Source organism: Caretta caretta, chromosome 6 (assembly GCF_965140235.1).
Source record: "Caretta caretta isolate rCarCar2 chromosome 6, rCarCar1.hap1, whole genome shotgun sequence".
NCBI lineage: Eukaryota > Metazoa > Chordata > Testudines > Cheloniidae > Caretta > Caretta caretta.
In genome coordinates this window covers 30395754-30414511 of record NC_134211.1, presented here as the reverse complement: position 1 = coordinate 30414511, position 18758 = coordinate 30395754, and the positions used below count along the sequence as shown (strand labels likewise).

Sequence of the window (18758 nt, the reverse complement as noted above, 5' to 3'; positions counted from 1 at the left end):
TGATGGAGGTCTAATTTTAGCTGTTATCACTCAAAAAAGAGATCTTGGTGTCCTTTGGATGTTTTCAGAGGACTATCCACCTCAATGTGCAGCAGCAATAAAAAAAAAACTATCCATGGTAGGAAACATTAGGAAAAGGGTAGATAATGCCACTATATACAGCCATTGTAAACCCACATCTTGAATACTGTGTACAGTTCTAGTCACCCCATATCAAAAAGGTATATTAGAACTGGAAAAGAAAAGCAACAAAAAAAGATTAAAGGTACAGAATAGCTTCCATGTGAGGCGAGATTAGGAAGAATGGACTGTCCAGGTTGGAAAAGATACAGCTAAGGGAGGGATGTGATAGAGGTCTATAAAATCATGACCGATGTGGAGAAAGTGAATAAGGAAGTGTTATTTACTACATCACAATACAAAACCAGGGGTCACCCAATGAAATTAATAGTAGGTTTAAAACAAACAAAACGAAGTATTTCTTCACACAATGAACAGTCAACCTGTGGTACTCATTGCTGGGATGTTGTGAAGCTCAAAAATATAAATAAGTTAATAGAAAATAGATCCATCAATGGCTATTTGTCAAGATAGTCAGGGATGCAACACCATGCTGTAGGTATCCCTAATCTTCTGACAACCAGATGCTGGAAGTGGACAACAAGGCGATGGATCATCTGAGAATTGCCCTATAGGATGTGGGAACTAAGGGTGCAGGGGTGCTGCAGCACCCCGAGGTTTTGTGCAGGGTCCCACTAGCCACCCTGTGCCCAGGGTCCCGGCGCTGCCAGCCTGGTGTCCAGGGTTCTGCTCCTGGCCCCACACCTGGGGTCCTAACTCCTGGGTGCAGAACCCATGCCCGGGGCTCTGTTCTCAGCCTCACATGTGGGGCCCCAGCTGCCACTGGCCTTGCGCCCAGGGGCTTAGCTCCTGGCTGCCGCCAGCCCCAAACCGAGGGCTCTGTTCATGGCCCCGCACCTGGAGTCCACATATGGGGTCCCGGCTGCCGCCGGCCCCGCACCAGGGGCTCTGCTCCTGGCCCCACACGTGGGGTCCCAGCCTTGGTCTCCTTACCCCTGTCTGCTTCAGACCCACCCAGAGCCAGGGTCCCACTCCTGGCCCTGGCTCTGGGGTTTGCGTGGAACGGACAGCAGAAAGGGGGTGGTGAGGTAAAAAGTTTGGGGTGGGGACCACTGGCTTTCAGCAACCACACTGTAAAAAATGTTCCACTGAGTTGCCCTTTTCTGTTCATTCCCTTTGAAGCAGCTGGCATTGGCCACTGACAGAAGACAGGAAACTGGGCTAGGTGGACCATTGGTCTCATCCAGTATAGCATTTTGTATGTTAACACTTATCATTAGACATCAGGGACCTATCCTGCCCCCCTCCTTTAATGCATAAAAATGTACATATCTATGTATGCTGCTAAAACAGTGTTAACATACTTCCTGAGCTGATCCTTCATACAATAGCCTGATGCATTGTAATCTGAGTCTGCTGTCTGTGGGAGTTCCCGGGATACAATTTCTGTGAGGGAGAAGGGAGGTGGCTGGGTAACAGCCCTGTGTCACTTCACAGGCCCCATACTAGTATAATGAAAATGTTCCTTACAAGTGACTTTGTGCTGTGCAATAATACAAGAATCTCATCAGCACAGCAATCCTATGTGTTCTGCAATGTTATGTACTTTCTGGCCTGATTCCCTGCCAGAACGGTGCTAAGCATTCTCAGTGTAAGGAGAATCAGGCCCTTTGAGTTGTTCTTAATAGATTATTTTGCTACACAATTGAATATTATTACCATATGTCAGAAGAGTGCATTGACACTCTATTGTACTATATCAGTCTGACTTTATCCTGTTTTGATTTATTTATTTCATTTTAGATTTTCTGGCCTATGAAGAAGCACACTAACAGACTGAGAAGCATGGCTTGTCAAGGTGATGACTACTTAGATTCCCTTCCATTGCCTGTTCAGCGGTAAGTGCTGATGTGATTTGTTGTGTGTTTATTGTGTGATGTTATAATTAATTATCTATATCTATATATCTATATCTGTTGTGACAGGGTTGGGCCAGATGGCTACAGGAGAGTGATAGAAGGCAGATATATTAGCCCCAGGTTAAGTAGGTCCCTTTTCCCTGGGTAAGGTAACAGGGAAGGTTCCAGAACAATCAGGAACTTTCTGGAAACAATTAAGGCAGACAGGCTGATTAGAACACCTGCAGCCAATCAAGAAGCTGCTAGAATCAATTAAAGCAGGCTAATCAGGGAACCTGCATTTTAAAAAGGAGCTCACTTCAGTTTGTGGCACATGTAAGGAGCTGGGAGCAAAAGGCGCTAGGAGCTGAGAGTGAGAACGCGAACTGTTGGAGGACTGAGGAGTACAAGCATTATCAGACACTAGGAGGAAGGTTCTACGGTGAGAATAAAGAAGGTGTTGGGAGGAGGCCATGGGGAAGTAGCCCAGGGAGTTGTAGCTGTCGCACAGCTGTTCCAGGAGGCACTCTAGACAGCTGCATTCCACAGGGTCCCGGGCTGAAACCCGGAGTAGAGGGCAGGCCCGGGTTCCCCCCAAACCTCCCAACTCCTGGTCAGACACAGGAGGAGTCGACCTGGATTCCGGGTTCAGAAAAATGGCCAAACTGAGGGCTGCCATGAAGCTCCAAGGCGAGCAAATCTGCCAATAAGCGCAAGACCCACCAAGGTAGAGGAGGAACTTTGTCACACTATATATTATGATACAGCATGGCCAGAGGGCAGCAGGAGAGTGTTAGAAGGGAGCCTTATTCCCTGTAGAGGGAAGAAAGTTTGCTGTAAATTAATTAAAGCACCTGAAGCCAATTAAAGCACCTGAAGCCAGTCCTTTAAGAAACCCCACATCCAAGGCAATAGCAAAAGAACTACTCCAGGTTTTTGCCAGAGTGGGCATCCCTAAGGAGATCCTGACAGACCAAGGACCATGTCAAAATTAATGAAAGACTTATGTACCCTACTCCGCATCCAGGCCATATGGACCTCAGTCTACCATCCACAAACAGATGGACTGGTTGAGTGGTTTAACCTTACCCTTCAGAGTATGATCTGGAAGGTGGTAGCTCAGGATGGAAAAGACTGGGATACCCTTCTACCGTATCTAATGTTTGCTATACGGGAAGTCCCGCAGGCGTCCACTGGTTTTTCTTCCTTTGAACTACTATATGGATGCTACCCATGCGGAATTTTAGATATTGCCAAGGAAGATTGGGAAGAACAACCTAACCCAGGAAAGAATGTCATTGAGCACGTGACACAGATGAGAGAGTGAATAACTCAAGTAACCCCTATAGTACGAGAACATTTGGAAAAAGCACAAGAGGCCCAGCGGACATATTACGACCGTCAGGCGAAAGTACGGAGATTTCAGCCGTGCTAGTGCCGACAGCAGAAAGCAAACTTCTGGCCAGCTGGCATGGACCATGTGAGATAGTGAAAGCCATTGGGGAGGTGGACTATAAGGTCAGACAACCAGACCGCCGAAGGCCAGAGCAAATCTATCACATCAACTTACTGAAGCCCTGGCGTGACCAGGAGACGTGCCTGGTCATTCGGGGAGCTCCACCCCAGGCAGACGACCCACAGGGGCAGGTGAAGATATCTCCGGAGTTAACTCCAGAACAACGAACAGAGGTCATTGATATGATCCAACAGAACCAGGACATGTTCTGTACACAGCCGGGCCTTACAACACTGGTCCAAAGTCATATTGTCACCAGGCCCGGAGTAAGGGTGATAATAAGACCATACCGGATACCGAAAGATAAAAGGGAAGAAATTAGGACAGAAGTGAAGAAGATGCTGGGACCTGGAGTAGAGGGTGGGCCTGGATCCCTCCCTCTCCACTCCCCTCCTCTAGGACACTAGTGAGGCAGTTAATACCCCAGTTCAGGGGCAAGAAACGGTGCCCTGAACCCCTCCCCCAAGAAGAGAAAGCGCGAGTCCCATCATAGTAGTGCCGGCAATTTGCCACAATATATAATCTCATTGTATGCTAAATAGAGTTAAATTGTAGGATTATAGAATATAAGATTCATCAGTAGTTAGAGGGGATAATTATGTATTAGGTATTTAAGTAAGTAGGGTTGAAAAGCAAGGGCTCCAGGCTGAGGCCTGTAAGATTTTTAGCTTAGCCATATTAGCCCATATAGTTAAGACATGCTTGACACAACTCTGACATCATAATCAAAAAGGCTGACAAAGGAGGTGCTGTTGTCATCATGAATAGGTCAGAATATGAACAAGAGGCTGCTCGGCAGCTCTCCAACACGAGTTTCTACAAGCCATTACCCTATGATCCCACTGAGAGTTACCAAAAGCAACTACAGCATTTGCTCAAGAAACTTCCTGAAAAAGCACAAGATCAAATCCGCACAGACACACCCCTGGAACCCCGACCTGGGATATTCTATCTACTACCCAAGATCCATAAACCTGGAAATCCTGGGCGCCCCATCATCTCAGGCATTGGCACCCTGACAGCAGGATTGTCTGGCTATGTAGACTCCCTCCTCAGGCCCTACGCTACCAGCACTCCCAGCTACCTTCGAGACACCACTGACTTCCTGAGGAAACTTCAATTCATCGGTGATCTTCCTGATAACACCATCCTGGCTACTATGGATGTAGAAGCCCTCTACACCAACATTCCACACAAAGATGGACGACAAGCCGTCAAGAACACTATCCCCGATAATGTCACGGCTAACCTGGTGGCTGAACTTTGTGACTTTGTCCTTACCCATAACTATTTCACATTTGGGGACAATGTATACCTTCAGATCAGCGGCACTGCTATGGGTACCCGCATGGCCCCACAGTATGCCAACATTTTTATGGCTGATTTAGAACAACGCTTCCTCAGCTCTCGTCCCCTAAAGCCCCTACTCTACTTGCGCTATATTGATGACATCTTCATCATCTGGACCCATGGATAAGAAGCCCTTGAGGAATTCCACCATGATTTCAACAATTTCCATCCCACCACCAACCTCAGCCTGGTCCAGTCCACAGAAGAGATCCACTTCCTGGACACTACAGTGCTAATAAACAATGGCCACATAAACACCACCCTATACCGGAAACCTACTGACCGCTATTCCTACCTGCATGCCTCCAGTTTTCACCCTGACCACACCACACGATCCATCGTCTACAGCCAAGCTCTGCGATACAACCGCATTTGCTCCAACCCCTCAGACAGAGACAAACACCTACAAGATCTCTGTCAAGCTTTCTTACAACTACAATACCCACCTGCAGAAGTAAAGAAACAGATTGATAGAGCCAGAAGAGTTCCCAGAAGTTACCTACTACAGGACAGGCCTAACAAAGAAAATAACAGAACGCCACTAGCGGTCACCTTCAGCCCCCAACTAAAACCCCTCCAACGCATTATTAAGGATCTACAACCTATCCTAAAGGATGACCCAACACTCTCACAAGTCTTGGGAGACAGGCCAGTCCTTGCCTACAGACAGCCCCGCAACCTGAAGCAAATACTCACCAACAACCACATACCACACAACAGAACCACTAACCCAGGAACTTATCCTTGCAACAAAGCCCGTTGCCAATTGTGCCCACATATCTATTCAGGGGACACCATCACAGGGCCTAATAAGATCAGCCACACTATCAGAGGCTCGTTCACCTGCACATCCACCAATGTGATATATGCCATCATGTGCCAGCAATGCCCCTCTGCCATGTACATTGGTCAAACTGGACAGTCTCTACGTAAAAGAATAAATGGACACAAATCAGATGTCAAGAATTATAACATTCATAAACCAGTCGGAGAACACTTCAATCTCTCTGGTCACGCAATCACAGACATGAAGGTCGCTATCTTAAAACAAAAAAACTTCAAATCCAGACTCCAGTGAGAAACTGCTGAATTGGAATTCATTTGCAAATTGGATACTATTAATTTAGGCTTAAATAGAGACTGGGAGTGGCTAAGTCATTATGCAAGGTAGCCTGTTTCCTCTTGTTTTTTCCTACCCCCCCCCAGATGTTCTGGTTTAACTTGGATTTAAACTTGGAGAGTGGTCAGTTTAGATGAGCTATTACCAGCAGGAGAGTGAGTTTGTGTGTGTATGGGGGTGGAGGGGATGTGAGAAAACCTGGATTTGTGCAGGAAATAGCCCGACTTGATTATGTAAAGAGTTGTCACTTTGGATGGGCTAGCACCAGCAGGAGAGTGAATTTGTGTGGGGGGGGTGGAGGGTGAGAAAACCTGGATTTGTGCTGGAAATGGCCCACCTGATGATCACTTTAGATAAGCTATTACCAGCAGGACAGTGGGGTGGGAGGAGGTATTGTTTCATATTCTCTGTGTATATATAAAGTCTGCTGCAGTTTCCACGGTATGCATCTGATGAAGTGAGCTGTAGCTCACGAAAGCTCATGCTCAAATAAATTGGTTAGTCTCTAAGGTGCCACAAGTACTCCTTTTCTTTTGACATAAGTAATTACCAAAGAATGACCTATGCCACAAGATTATGGGGGAAAAAGATATACCAATGGATGATATTGCAAAAAATTAACAAAGTAAATTTTTACTTTCAAAATACCCAGTAGCCACACTTTTCTTATAGTGCACCCTGTGGTTAGGGCATCTGTGTGCATAAATGCTAATGAGGTATAGTCAAATGCCATTATAAAAAAGCTCAGATTAGGAAAACTGAGCTCTCTGTGGGAAACTCCTGCAGGAACCATCCCTCTACTGATGACCAATCCATGAGACCCATCAGACCCAAACACTTAAGGTGACCAGATGCCCTGATTTTATAGGGACAGTCCTGATATTTGAGGCTTTGCCTTATATATGTGCCTATTCCCTCCCCCCCACCTTCCATCCCAATTTTTTCACCCTTGCTCGCTGGTCATCCTACTAACACTATCTAGGAGGATGTGAGTATAACTATATTTGTAATTTGTATATTTGTAACTTGTAGGTCTGTATGGAGTTTCCATATGTTTTGGTAATCACTTTAATTGTAACTTTAATGAAACTTGTAAAATGGACTAAACCTTGAACTTGTGAAATGTATATGTAGTCACTATCTTTGGTTTTTATGTGTTCCTAGAAACTCTAAACCTGAAGCAAGTAGCAGAAGTGACTTTCACTCTGTTAAGCTTGAAACTGTAGCCACCAGAGCTGAACCTGTACCGGTGATGTAATACCACATTACAAAATTCACTTAAAATAAAATAAAAGGCTACAGATGTCATACACATGTGAGCTAAGATAAACACTGAGTACTATATCTGAAGTCCAGTTGCTCTGGTTTGGCTCAGTGAGTTTCTCTGTGGATCAAAACATCCAAACTTGGATGTTAATTTGGTTTTGTGGCTCCAGATTTAAAAAAGCATACATTCAAAGAGCTGAGTATGTATGGGTAAGTCTGGGTTTCATTCATGCAAAGTTATTAGTAGATCTCCTATTCCATGTGTGCAGTTTGGTGTTTTGAGTGTACAACTTGGCTGCTTATAAAGAGAGCATGAATTAAGTTTTTTTAAAAAATGTCGAATTATATTTGTAGCAATAATGTAGCCATTTTAATTGCTTTACAGTATCACAATCTGATTAGTGGCTCACAGTGATGCAAGTCATCCTAATGAATGGTACCCTATTTAGACTGCTGAAAACCCAACTGTAGAAGTAATTGATCATTCCTAACCTCAGTGAAAGTGAAATTATGATTTTGTTCAGATATTCCTTGCATAACCCACACCCACTCAATGTAGTGCTCTGTCCTCCTCTAGTGGTAGCTGAGCCAAACATAGAGGTGGTTTAAGAATCCCAAAACAGTAAAACTCTTTCAGAAATATCTGATCTCTTGTGTGGTTTTTGTTTTTGTTTTTTGGGATTCTTTAAATGTTAAGGTTTGTTCTGGTAAGAAAAAGGAGAGGGAGAGAATAATGGAGGAGGGAGAGTGGATTGCAGTCTGTCATAATCATAACTAGACCAAAAGAGTGGTGAGTGTTTCAAAGGATGCTAAAGTAACAAAAGAGACATACGTAAAGTGAAAGAAGGGGGTTGGAATTGGGGAAGGAAAAATACAGGGCGGGGGTGGGGAAAGCGCTCCTACTACTTATTCATGCATGTGGGTTGACTATACAATAAGGTCCAAGGTTGGTGCAAAACAGTCTTTGCAACTTGAAAACCACAATATAATGCCTTTAACTGGTGGGTTTTAAACAGAGTTGTGAAACAATTGATGTGGACTTGTAAAAGGAATAATATAGACAGAATAGTATTTAAATGACGACTGAGTCAGGTTTCAGAATAACACTTTTAGTTAACTAATAAGAAATAGGCTGTTATAGCTTAGCCTAGTTTGCATAGGCTGTTATAGCTTAGTCTAGTTTGTCTCAGGATTCTGGCTTTGTATTCATGTGTGTGAGAGAGAATTGTGTTAACCAGCAGGAAATGTGGCACTGTGTATTGTGTTATGAGGCATTTAAAATTATAAATATAAATTTTTATAAAGAGTTCAACTCTTTATAACCCAACACCCCACTAGGAGTCTGTAAGACCGCTTTTTAAAAAATATTTTGTTTCCACAATGGTCAATTTAGTACTGATATCCTCTATCCATAACAGAATACCATGTTGTGCATCCTCAATTGCTATTAAAGTCACTAATCATGTGGATTGTGCAAGAATTCAGGGCAGGCCCTTAAACTGTGTTCCTGTCATGTTTCAATTGTTTACACTGTTTTTCTCTCCACTATGATTTTGTGGGAAATCACAGTTTGGTTTGGGAAGTCGCTAGTGGTTTTCTAGCGTACTGTCAGACCTATCTTCTCTAATTGACATCTGGTTTGATATATACAGTACTTAGTGTATAGTTTATCTCCAAAAAAAAAAAAAAACAAATAAAGGAGAAAAACAAAACCACTGTTATAGAAACCTATTTTCCATCTCTGTAAGTTAAGAACACATAGTGACCAATATGAGTTTTATGAGAGAAAACATTTAGAAGTAAATTTAAATTATCCCTTTTTTTAGTTAGCGCTGTTTTAAATGATTTCCAGAACTATTATTAGGTTTAATATGAAACACTGGTCTTTTAAGGGAATAGAGAAAAATGTTTCATGCAGATGCCATTTTCAGAGTGATAGTCATGGCCAGTTCAATACAGCTTGTTTTGGTGTATATTCCTTAAATTATTTAGGGGCCTCTCCAGACCATTGAACAGCCAGGATCTGGGGGATACAACGCGGTTGAAGCTATGTTGGCCTCTGCCCTCCTCTTGAAGTGTGAGTTCTGTGCTGCCCATCTTAGCGTCCCTGAAATCCAATGTGGGTTGAAGGCACTTTGCCTTCCTGACTGCAGAAACTTACAACTTCAGGAATGTTTAATACGAGGTTTGAATAAGCTTTTAGTTCTAAAAATGAAATGTGACCCTAGAGAGGAATTAGTCATGTTTGTACTTTGCTTTGGAATTATAAAGGGCAATATATTTTATTATATAAATAAAGAAGTTTTATTCAAAGGTCAGGAGTTAGTTAGTGAGTACTCAGGCCAGAAAAAAATCTATCAAACACCCATGGGAGCAGGTGGCTTATCTTCATTTTGCAATTGGTTTAAATCTTGGCTCTGAACATCATGTTATAATACCATTTTCAGTCTATAGTGTCTTGCACTTGAAGCTCTCAAAGCACCTTACTAACATGAACAAATGTAAACTTCAGCCCTGTAACTTAGATAAATATTGTATCCCTGTTTTATAGAGGAGAAAACCAAGGTCCAGTGGGCAATCCTTTTATATTTGGATACCTAAAGTTAGCTATTTAACTCTAGTGACTTGTCTGCTATACCTTTGAAAATCAGGCCACCTTTTCCTACATTTAGTCCCCCAAATGCAAAAAGTTTACCATTAAATGACTTGCCCAGAGTCACAGAGGAAGTCTGTGGCAGAACGAGGAATAGATTGCAAGTTTCCTGATTCCCAGTCCTCTCTTTAACCAAAAGGCAATCCTTCCTCCCTTTGTTGGATGTTCTTCCTTTCTTTGTTAGACTAAGGAACAGAGCCCTAAGAAGGAACAATACAAATAAGGTCACCCCATGCATATTTATAGCTTTGTGCTGCTCTCTAAAATGTACTCTGTATCTGCAGTATTCTGATAACTTATCTGAGGGAGCTGCTTTACTATTCTGTCGTAAGAGCAACTTGATCTCTGCCATCAAGAAAATCATGCTTAGTTTGGCTCTCAGCTCTTTTTAAAATCTAGACTTAAAGCATTAACTTATTCCAGTTATCTTAACTTATTTACCTGGGTTTTTTCATGGTTGCATTAGAGTTTATCTATACGTGTTCCCTTGTATTTTTATACAGTAGATGAATGGAGCTATATAAATTAAATTTATAAAGAATCTGTATCAATTACTAGTGAAAGAAGCTATGTGAACTCATAGTGATGATAATAGATCTATGGCTGTATGTCACATAATGCCAGTCACCAAAAACTGAGCTTGCTAGAAAAACAGGAGGAACATTCCATTCATTTTTTTTAAGACCTTCATTATCATAGATTGTGCTGAATGAATGGAAAACTTGGCCCCAGGAGTTTTCAGCCACTTCAACTCAGTGTCTAAAATTGTACCCATAATTTTGTGAAAACAAATGGGGTAGTTAAACAAATGCCTGATCTCTCGTATGGTCCATGTCTCACGACACACCTTCAGTCATGTGACTTTCAAGATGCATCGTGCAGCTTGGTCAGAGGGGAGCCAACACTGAACCATGGGACAGGTGACCCAGCTCATAGGCGAGAGTGGGGACCAAAACTACAATTCCCATGAGGCAATGTGGCACAATTGGGAAATGCAGTTTAATGCTGAACTGACTTTAAACAAAACTTTTCAGGTCAGGTCAACAAACCAATGTAGGGATAGACCTTATTCCTAATGTCAAAATGGTTAATACAATTATAAATTATCATAATGTAAGGTAAAAACAAGATTGCATTTGCATTTACTGAATTTTAAAAGATACTTACAATTACTTTCATGCAGATGATGATTGGAAAATGTTAGCTCAAATTAGCATGTTTTTGGTTCCTTCATTAAATGAAATATTTTAGAGAATTAAATAAATTTCTAGGGAAATCTCTGCTTTCTGTTAACAGGTATCAGATGTTAACAGGTACAATGACAGGTATCAAAAATGTCTGAGGAGAACACCTTCTTAACCATAAAACCATATTTTTACCTACCGTGTATTTTCTGTATTGATTCTGGGATATAGCCTTTATATAATTCTATTTTTCTATATTTCTTTTATACAGTGTTTTCAAGATGTAAATAAGTGTATGTCTTGTACAGAATATTTGCTAGAAGTCTTTAAATTAAAATTGTAGATGTACTACAAATGGTAGTAACAAATCTATATACTAGGAGCCAGTTGGTCAAAAGCCAATGAACCGACAAGAGTGTCGTCTCAAAGACTAGTATACTTCCCCTTTTACAAGACACCAGTTTGGTATAGACATTATCTTTATCTCAAAAAAAAAAAATTCTCATGATATTTATGTTGTAGCATGAGATCTGGTTGTGTGAAATAATGTAAAGTATTCTTTATTCAGGATATTTCAAAGAGGATCATAGCTGTACACTTGAGAGTATGTCTACCCTACATGGTAAATCCAGGCTTAGACTTGGGTTTAAGCCCAACTACCCCTTTCTGTCTACATTCAGTCTTTTGACTTGTGCCAGAAACCACTTGAGACTCTGGTCTGCCAACCTGCTGAGGGGTATGGGTCTGAGCCAGAGTCCTATCATAGTGCGGGTCTAAGCTTGCTCACTTTGCAGCATGGGTATAGTTGAAGCCTGGGTTGCCAGATTTGTGTCTAGAGTTCAACAACACTATCTCTGTAGGCCTATGCATCCTGACCCTTCCATCCCCAATATTCCTAGGAACCGGAAGCAACCTCCTGGTTCATATACAGCTATTGGCATTTAACCCTTCATTTGCATGTGAACTGCTCCACTGGAAATGTAGTTAACCCTATCATGTGTTAGCTACGGAAGAACTAAAAAAAAGTCTGACACCAAGTGCACTGCTGGTTGGCCAGGGGAAAATAGACGGATTCTGGTTTTTAAAAAAATGGTGTAAGAAGGGCAAGACACTTGGTTTCAGCAAGAATGCCAGAAACTACCCTGGGTACAAAAGTATCTCAGACTGGTGGCCTGGGGGGATCCACCAGACTGTTTAGTAATATGGGGAGGAAGTCAAGAAGCTGTAGACTGACTACCACAAAGCCAGGGATGATAACCACACTTTAGGGAACTCCCTCTCTACCTACTTCTTCAAGGAATTAAATTGGGTGTTGGGAACTGTGGCAAGCGCAGAGACCACTGTCCTGCACAATAACCTGCGGGGTGGGGATGGCACGCTTATACTGCCGGAGGAGAACCTGCAGCTGCTGGATCAAGCAGTCAAACCCTGGTACTGACGCTGGTCGCTGATGAGGCTATGCTGTCAGAGCAGCTATAGCACATCTTGGGTCCATGTTTGAAGGAAATGTTTGGGAATGGTATGTTTTGGCTGCCGTATTTTTTTTCTTGTTAACCCAGAAATCCTCCCCCCACATGTTAGTATTATGTCCAGGGCCGGCTCCAGGCACCAGCGAAGGAAGCAGGTGCCTGGGGAGGCCAATAGAAAGGGGTGGCACTCCATCCGTCATCGGGGCAGCACGTCCGGGTATTCGGCAGTGGGCCCTGCAGTCCCTCTCTTCCTCTTCAGTTGCAGCTCAACCAGGCTTGTTTTTTTTTTCCCTTCGCCACTTGGGGGGCAAAAAAAGCTGGAGCCGACCCTGATTATGTCCAACTAAAGTATTAGAAGCTGTGCGGTGTTGTGTGCTTCCACTGAGGGTAGAAGCAATGCCATTTCCCTAGCAGATCCTCAGCCTTCCTCCACTCCCTCACTAAGTGGGATTCATTTCAGATAGATACTGGGAAATGAGGAGGGGAAGCTAAGTAGTTAGCATGAAACTTTACTTGATGAATGCTTATTGTTAGACTAATGGGTTTGGAGCAGTAAACTTATGAACCTTTTCTCCAATTACAGCAGTTTGGAAATCAGCCATGCTGGACCATCCCCTCAGCACAACTGAAGGGCCCCAGGCAGTCTGTATTGTGAACCCAAATGGTAGCAGAGAATGAGTTCAGCATTATGAGTCCAAATAATATTTAGTCTGTGGTGCCTGGATTATAAATCCACATGTACTTAGTCCTGGGTCTGTGCAATAATTCAGGGTACTTGTAAGGAGGCTGTAATGCGTCTCCATCCTAAATCAGCATCTTACTTATTTTGCCACTAATTTTCACCTCATCCTGGATGACAATGCGTGCAAACTCCCTCTCATGGAGTAGGAACTCATACACTTCAAGGCCAGAAGGGACCATCATGATGATCTAGTCTAATGGTTGGTTGCATTACATGGCAGGGTGTATTTAATAGGCTGCCTCTGTAGCTCATTAGCTCCCTCCATTTGTAGATGTGCTGGTCTGTCACCATACACCAAAAAAATCTCCTTAGCATACTTAGATGGTGCTCTACTGCTGGCCTGGAATAACAGCTCAAACTTCCACTCAGGTACCTCCAGGACAAGGTATGAGGCTTGTGCTACAGTGCAGTGTGGATGCTCAAGAGCAAGCTTGGTAAGAACATAGCTGGAGATGTGAATGCCACAGACCTGGGTTTACTATGTGGTTTAGACCTATCCTAAGTCAGAAAAGTGGGCCTCTATACCACATCTCTTTGCAAAGAGAGAAACCTTTGGTTTTAAGTCCACACACAGTTCTAAATATCTATCATATTATATATGCGCACTGAAACTAATTTTTTTTTATATCTTCATTCTTTCACTGGAACAGGGATTGGAACCCACATGTTCCCTCTCCCAGGTGAGTACCCATGGGAGTAATGGTAAAAATCTACTGAGATACAATGGTAATGGGGGCAGTATAAGAACCTATTATATAGAATAGAATTTGCTAATTCTGTTCAAGTCAGAGGCCTTAAGAATTGTATAGTTTAATGAACTTGGTGCAGCCTATGCACAGTTGAACAAAGTTTTCTCTCACTCCTGAGATCATTAGACTTGAGAAATGAGAAACATGATGAGCCTTCCAACAATGTATGCTTGATTCTGCATTCCTGACTGTCCTTAGCAAACATAACACATGGTGTAGGGAAATGGAATGGTTCTGTCCTTTGCCCTTGCCATCTTAGTATCTAAGCATCTCGCACAAAAGTGGATTTACGTAGTGTTCCCTCTAATTTTTCCCACCCATGTGTGGAATGAATTTTGTTGTGCGCACCAATATGGAGGTAATGTGGAGGTGATATTGGTGCACATAACAAAATTCATGTGGCAGGGTGGGTCCAAGAGGTTCAGAGTGTGGGAGGGGGCTCAGGGATGGGGCATAGGGTTGGGGGTGTGTGTGGGGGGGTGAGGGCTCTGGCTGGGAGTGTGGCCTCTGGGGTGGGGCTGGGGATGAGGGGTTTGGGGTGCAGTGGGACCCCCCCAGGCCTATGGTGCGGAGCCCCCCAGCTCTCTCTCCCTGCAGCAGCACCTGGGCCCCTCTCTCCCCCAGCTGGGCTGGGTCAGGGTTGGGGGAGGGGCCACTGTCCCCAAGCCACAGCAGGTTGGGGCTGGGAGAGGGGCGCCGCAGCAGGTCTGGGGCTTGGGGAGAGGCATGTCTCCTCACAGCAGCCCTGAGCACCTGTGTGGCGCTTAATAGGCAGCTGCACGGCTACGCAGCTTAGGGGGAATTTAGGAACACCCTTGTAAGGTAGGGTAGTACTATGTTCCTTGTTTACTGATGGAGAACTGAGACCGAATTAGATCATGTGACCTGCCCAAGGTCAGCCAGAAAATCTGTGGTATACTAAGATTTGAACTGAGGTGCCCTGCCTCCTAGTCCAGTGCCGTCATTACAAGACCATCCTTCCTCATGGCTATTACTCATGCTGTTTTTGTGTTCTATGCATAAATGCAGGCCTTCATTTTCTAACACCATATTTCCAGCCTTCAAAGCATTAAACTTGCTTTGAAAAGAAACTATTGCTAAATGAAATTACAAATATTTCAGGTGTTTGCCAGCTGCTACAGTCTCTAATGAAGACTAGTGCTATCTGTACATGCCACGCATTGGAGCATTTTTTGCTTCTTAGGAGACTAATATGGTATAGATTAGAGGGGATTTTGACATCCTGAGTTTCTACACCGGCTGCCAGGTGGAACTAATGGTATAATTTGGAGTGTTAATCATTGTAACAGTTGTTTGTCTGCTGTGCAGTCACTCTCCCGGCCAGCACTTGATTCATTCTCTCTCTCTCTCTTTTTTTTTAAGGTATAGTGAGGTTTTTAAAGTTGGTATAGACCCTGAAATGTCTCTTCCTAAAAACAGGAAGCAACACTTTGTTCCAAAAGCAGTACTGAAAAGTTTGAATGAATCACCCTGTTCAAACACCTAGCAGTGATTATTTTTAATTAGTTCCATATTCCCAGCAGACAGATTTTCTTCAGACATGTATTTGTTCCAACCACTCATCTTTGCTCACAGCATTATATTGGACAGGGGCCAGCTGAGGTATTGAGTCAAAAATCTTGTTTAATCCCAAGTATGCACTTTGTCACATACTGATATCATAGGCCATGCCATGTTTTTAAACTAGAACTTTCTGGTATTTTAATATGACTATATATAAACAACTGAAAATACTAATTTTTTTATTAAAGGTCACCTGAAAACAAAAATTTGCCCTATTTTGTCGGCGTAAGAGGGTTTTTTTTTTAATAAAACTCTTTCTCTGCTTGTTCTTAACATTAAAAATTCAGGTCTTGGCTATCCTGGAAGATGCTTCCTGGATTGTAGAGGAGATAGTTGGATTATGAAATCAAAAGTGCCAGGGAAGTGATTAATGGAAGGGGAAGCAGATTTTATTGACTGTTTAAAATTCTTTGGAACAGATCTTCAACTGGTGTAAATCAGCAGAGCTCTATTGTTTTTAGTGCAGATACATTAGTTTACCACCAGTGATGATCTGGCCCTTTGGGTTTTTGTTTACACCTCTTTATCTACAACTTTTGAGAACATTTTCTTTGTTAATTTCAATACGGCCTTCAAAGGAGAGCTGAGAACTTCAGATACACATTAGAGCCATCCAAGAAGTACTGATGGTCAAATTAAAAAAGGCTGGAGTTTCATGTCAGCTCAGACAAATGTCAAAAATATCAGGTACTTAACTGTGGATTAGAAACTGCATGGGAAGCACCAGAAGAATAGGCTCTCACAGGATTTCTAGTTCCTCTTCATTTCATCCAGGCTGAAAATAATTATATTTTTTTCCACGTTGTTTTGATCCTGCCTCTGCAGTATCTATTTAGGGTTGGGACACATGAAATGGCAATAAAAACAAACTCTGCCTTATAAAAGTTTGTTGGAAGTTTTGCAGTGAATTTTGGGCAACACTTTTTGTTCATATCTTATTTCTTCCAGACGTTCCTAGGTCATTCAGCTAACTACTTTCTTAGGGGCCAGCCCCACAACTTTTAATCAATGAGTATTCCACACTGACATCAGTAGTTCTGTTAATTTTTGTGGGACTATTCACAAAAATAGGGGTTTGCAGGGTCAGGCTCATGGTGTGTATTTCATTCAGATATTCCTCATCTTTGTCCTTTCCCCTTCTTTTTCCTCACCACCAACTCCCTTCAGAGGTTGTAATTCTCCCATTTACTCCATCTCTGCATGTCATCTGCACTGAGACACTATCACTCTGTTCCTTGTGCCCCTCCCCTTTATCTTTATCCTGTTCCTGAAGCCCTGTTCACTTCTCTCCAGCCCCTAACTCCCAAGAATGCGCAAGGATTCAGAAAATATGTAAGCACATGAACGGTGTTAGATATGTGCTGAATTCTATCAATATTCAGCAAAGCACTTATGTACATGTTTAAATGCAAATACATGCTTAAGTACTTTGCTAAATCAGGGACCATATATGCATGTAAGTACTTATACACCTATTTCAGCCATGTACTATAAGTGCTTAATTATTTTTGAATTTTCTATAGCACCCATTATTGTAATAAAGTGTTTTAAGTACCTAACATTTTCACCCATGTCTGAAACTTGGGCTCCCTATCTCAAAAGTACTTGTGTGTATTTGCTATCTGCATTTTACAGGCTAGTTATCATGTGTAGTTGTTGTCCAGCTAATGAGAACGCAGAATCCCTGACAGTCAATACAGTCTTCCCTTGGCAAATATCAGGAATGAGTATTTAATGATTTTTTTAAAAAATCATTTTGTATGAATTATTTTAAAAAAATCTGAGAAACATACATACAGTGTATAAAGTAAAATAGATTAGAGTTGAAAGCAGCCTAATAGTTAGTATTTTGAATATTGTATTTTATTTTAAAATGCTGCATAATCCCCATTCTCTTTTGATGTAGTTAGATTTTTGTTATACAGTTTTATTTTGTTGTTGTTGTGTGTTCTGTTGTGGCTGTGGTTTTAAATACCATTCAGGAATAAAATGTTTGCTGGAGAATTGAAATTGTTCTTGCAAAAGCCTATTTTGTAATAAATTCTAGAAATAGTGTTTCATAGGAAAAAGAGGATGCTATATTAGTTACACAGCAGCTATGTTTTGGTGACAAGAATTCTGTGCCATTATAGAATGGCTGGAGTAACTAATGATACCTCGTTCAATGACCTTTTATCCTTGTTTCATTTCATGTTGATTTATCTTATAATGATAACAATTCCAACTAAGAATTTTATAGCCACAGAAAGGGAGCCTGATTTATAGTGAATAAAATGTTTCCCATTCCAAGGATTTAAAACTCACCTGCAACAAAAATATTAAATCCAGATCACGCTCTTTTTTTCTTTTGCTTTTTTTAAAGCTTTACATAATTACCCATATATGCACCCTTTTGGAATTGCAATGTGTTATATAGCATGTTGAGTGAAGCCAGAGGAAAACTTTAGCAAAGTAGAGACCATGTCAAGAGATCCTCCATTGGCTGACATTCACAAGGAAACTGGACAAGGAGCCCATTTTTCATTTTCATCCATGGGTCAAATGTCCCAGTCAGTAACTGCATTCAGCATTTTAAAGTTGAGGTCAGCATCTTGGCCTATGGGCAGTCAATAATTACATTTCACTTGTACTGACTGCAGTTTCGGTTGTATCAAGTTGCCAGACAGTAGGATTTTTCCTAACCTTGTCTTTTATACTTTATACCCCTGTAATTTTAAAGCAAGTTGTGTAGCATAAGATGTCATAGAAGCTCGAAGAAGTAATATGAGATAAAGCTTAAGAAATGGTGTCGTACAATAGAAATCACAAGAACACCTGGCTTTTAATTTGATGAAGGTTGAAATCATCAGAGGCTAAAACTGAAGCTTTAGCAACTTTGTCTTTTCACTCATCAATTAATTTCATTCTCGTAAAGGTTCTCTTTTGTGTTAATTCAGTTCCTCTTACCAGGTTTTCATTCATCAATGTTTTTGATTATTTGAGGTAAATTGATTTTTAAAAAAAAAAAAAAAATAAATTAAACCAAACACCAACTTTCATTTCAGATAACAGATATGAATTTACCCTGAAATCCTGTGGTCAGTGACAATAGCAAATTTCATAGGCATGTTGCAGTAATCAATTTAACATTGGTATGGCCCATATCA

The 18758-nt window shown here is 41.8% G+C and overlaps 1 protein-coding gene across 1 annotated transcript in view; it reads left to right on the top strand.

Annotated features, from left to right (window-relative positions):
- The first annotated feature begins 1890 nt into the window (after positions 1–1890).
- INSC (INSC spindle orientation adaptor protein) overlaps positions 1891–18758 on the top strand; it is a 144399-nt gene continuing 127531 nt past the window's right edge. Inside the window, exon 1 of the mRNA XM_048853523.2 lies at positions 1891–1979. Coding sequence (XP_048709480.2) covers positions 1897–1979 — 83 coding nt within the window. The 5' untranslated portion in view covers positions 1891–1896. The remainder of the gene's footprint in view (positions 1980–18758) is intronic.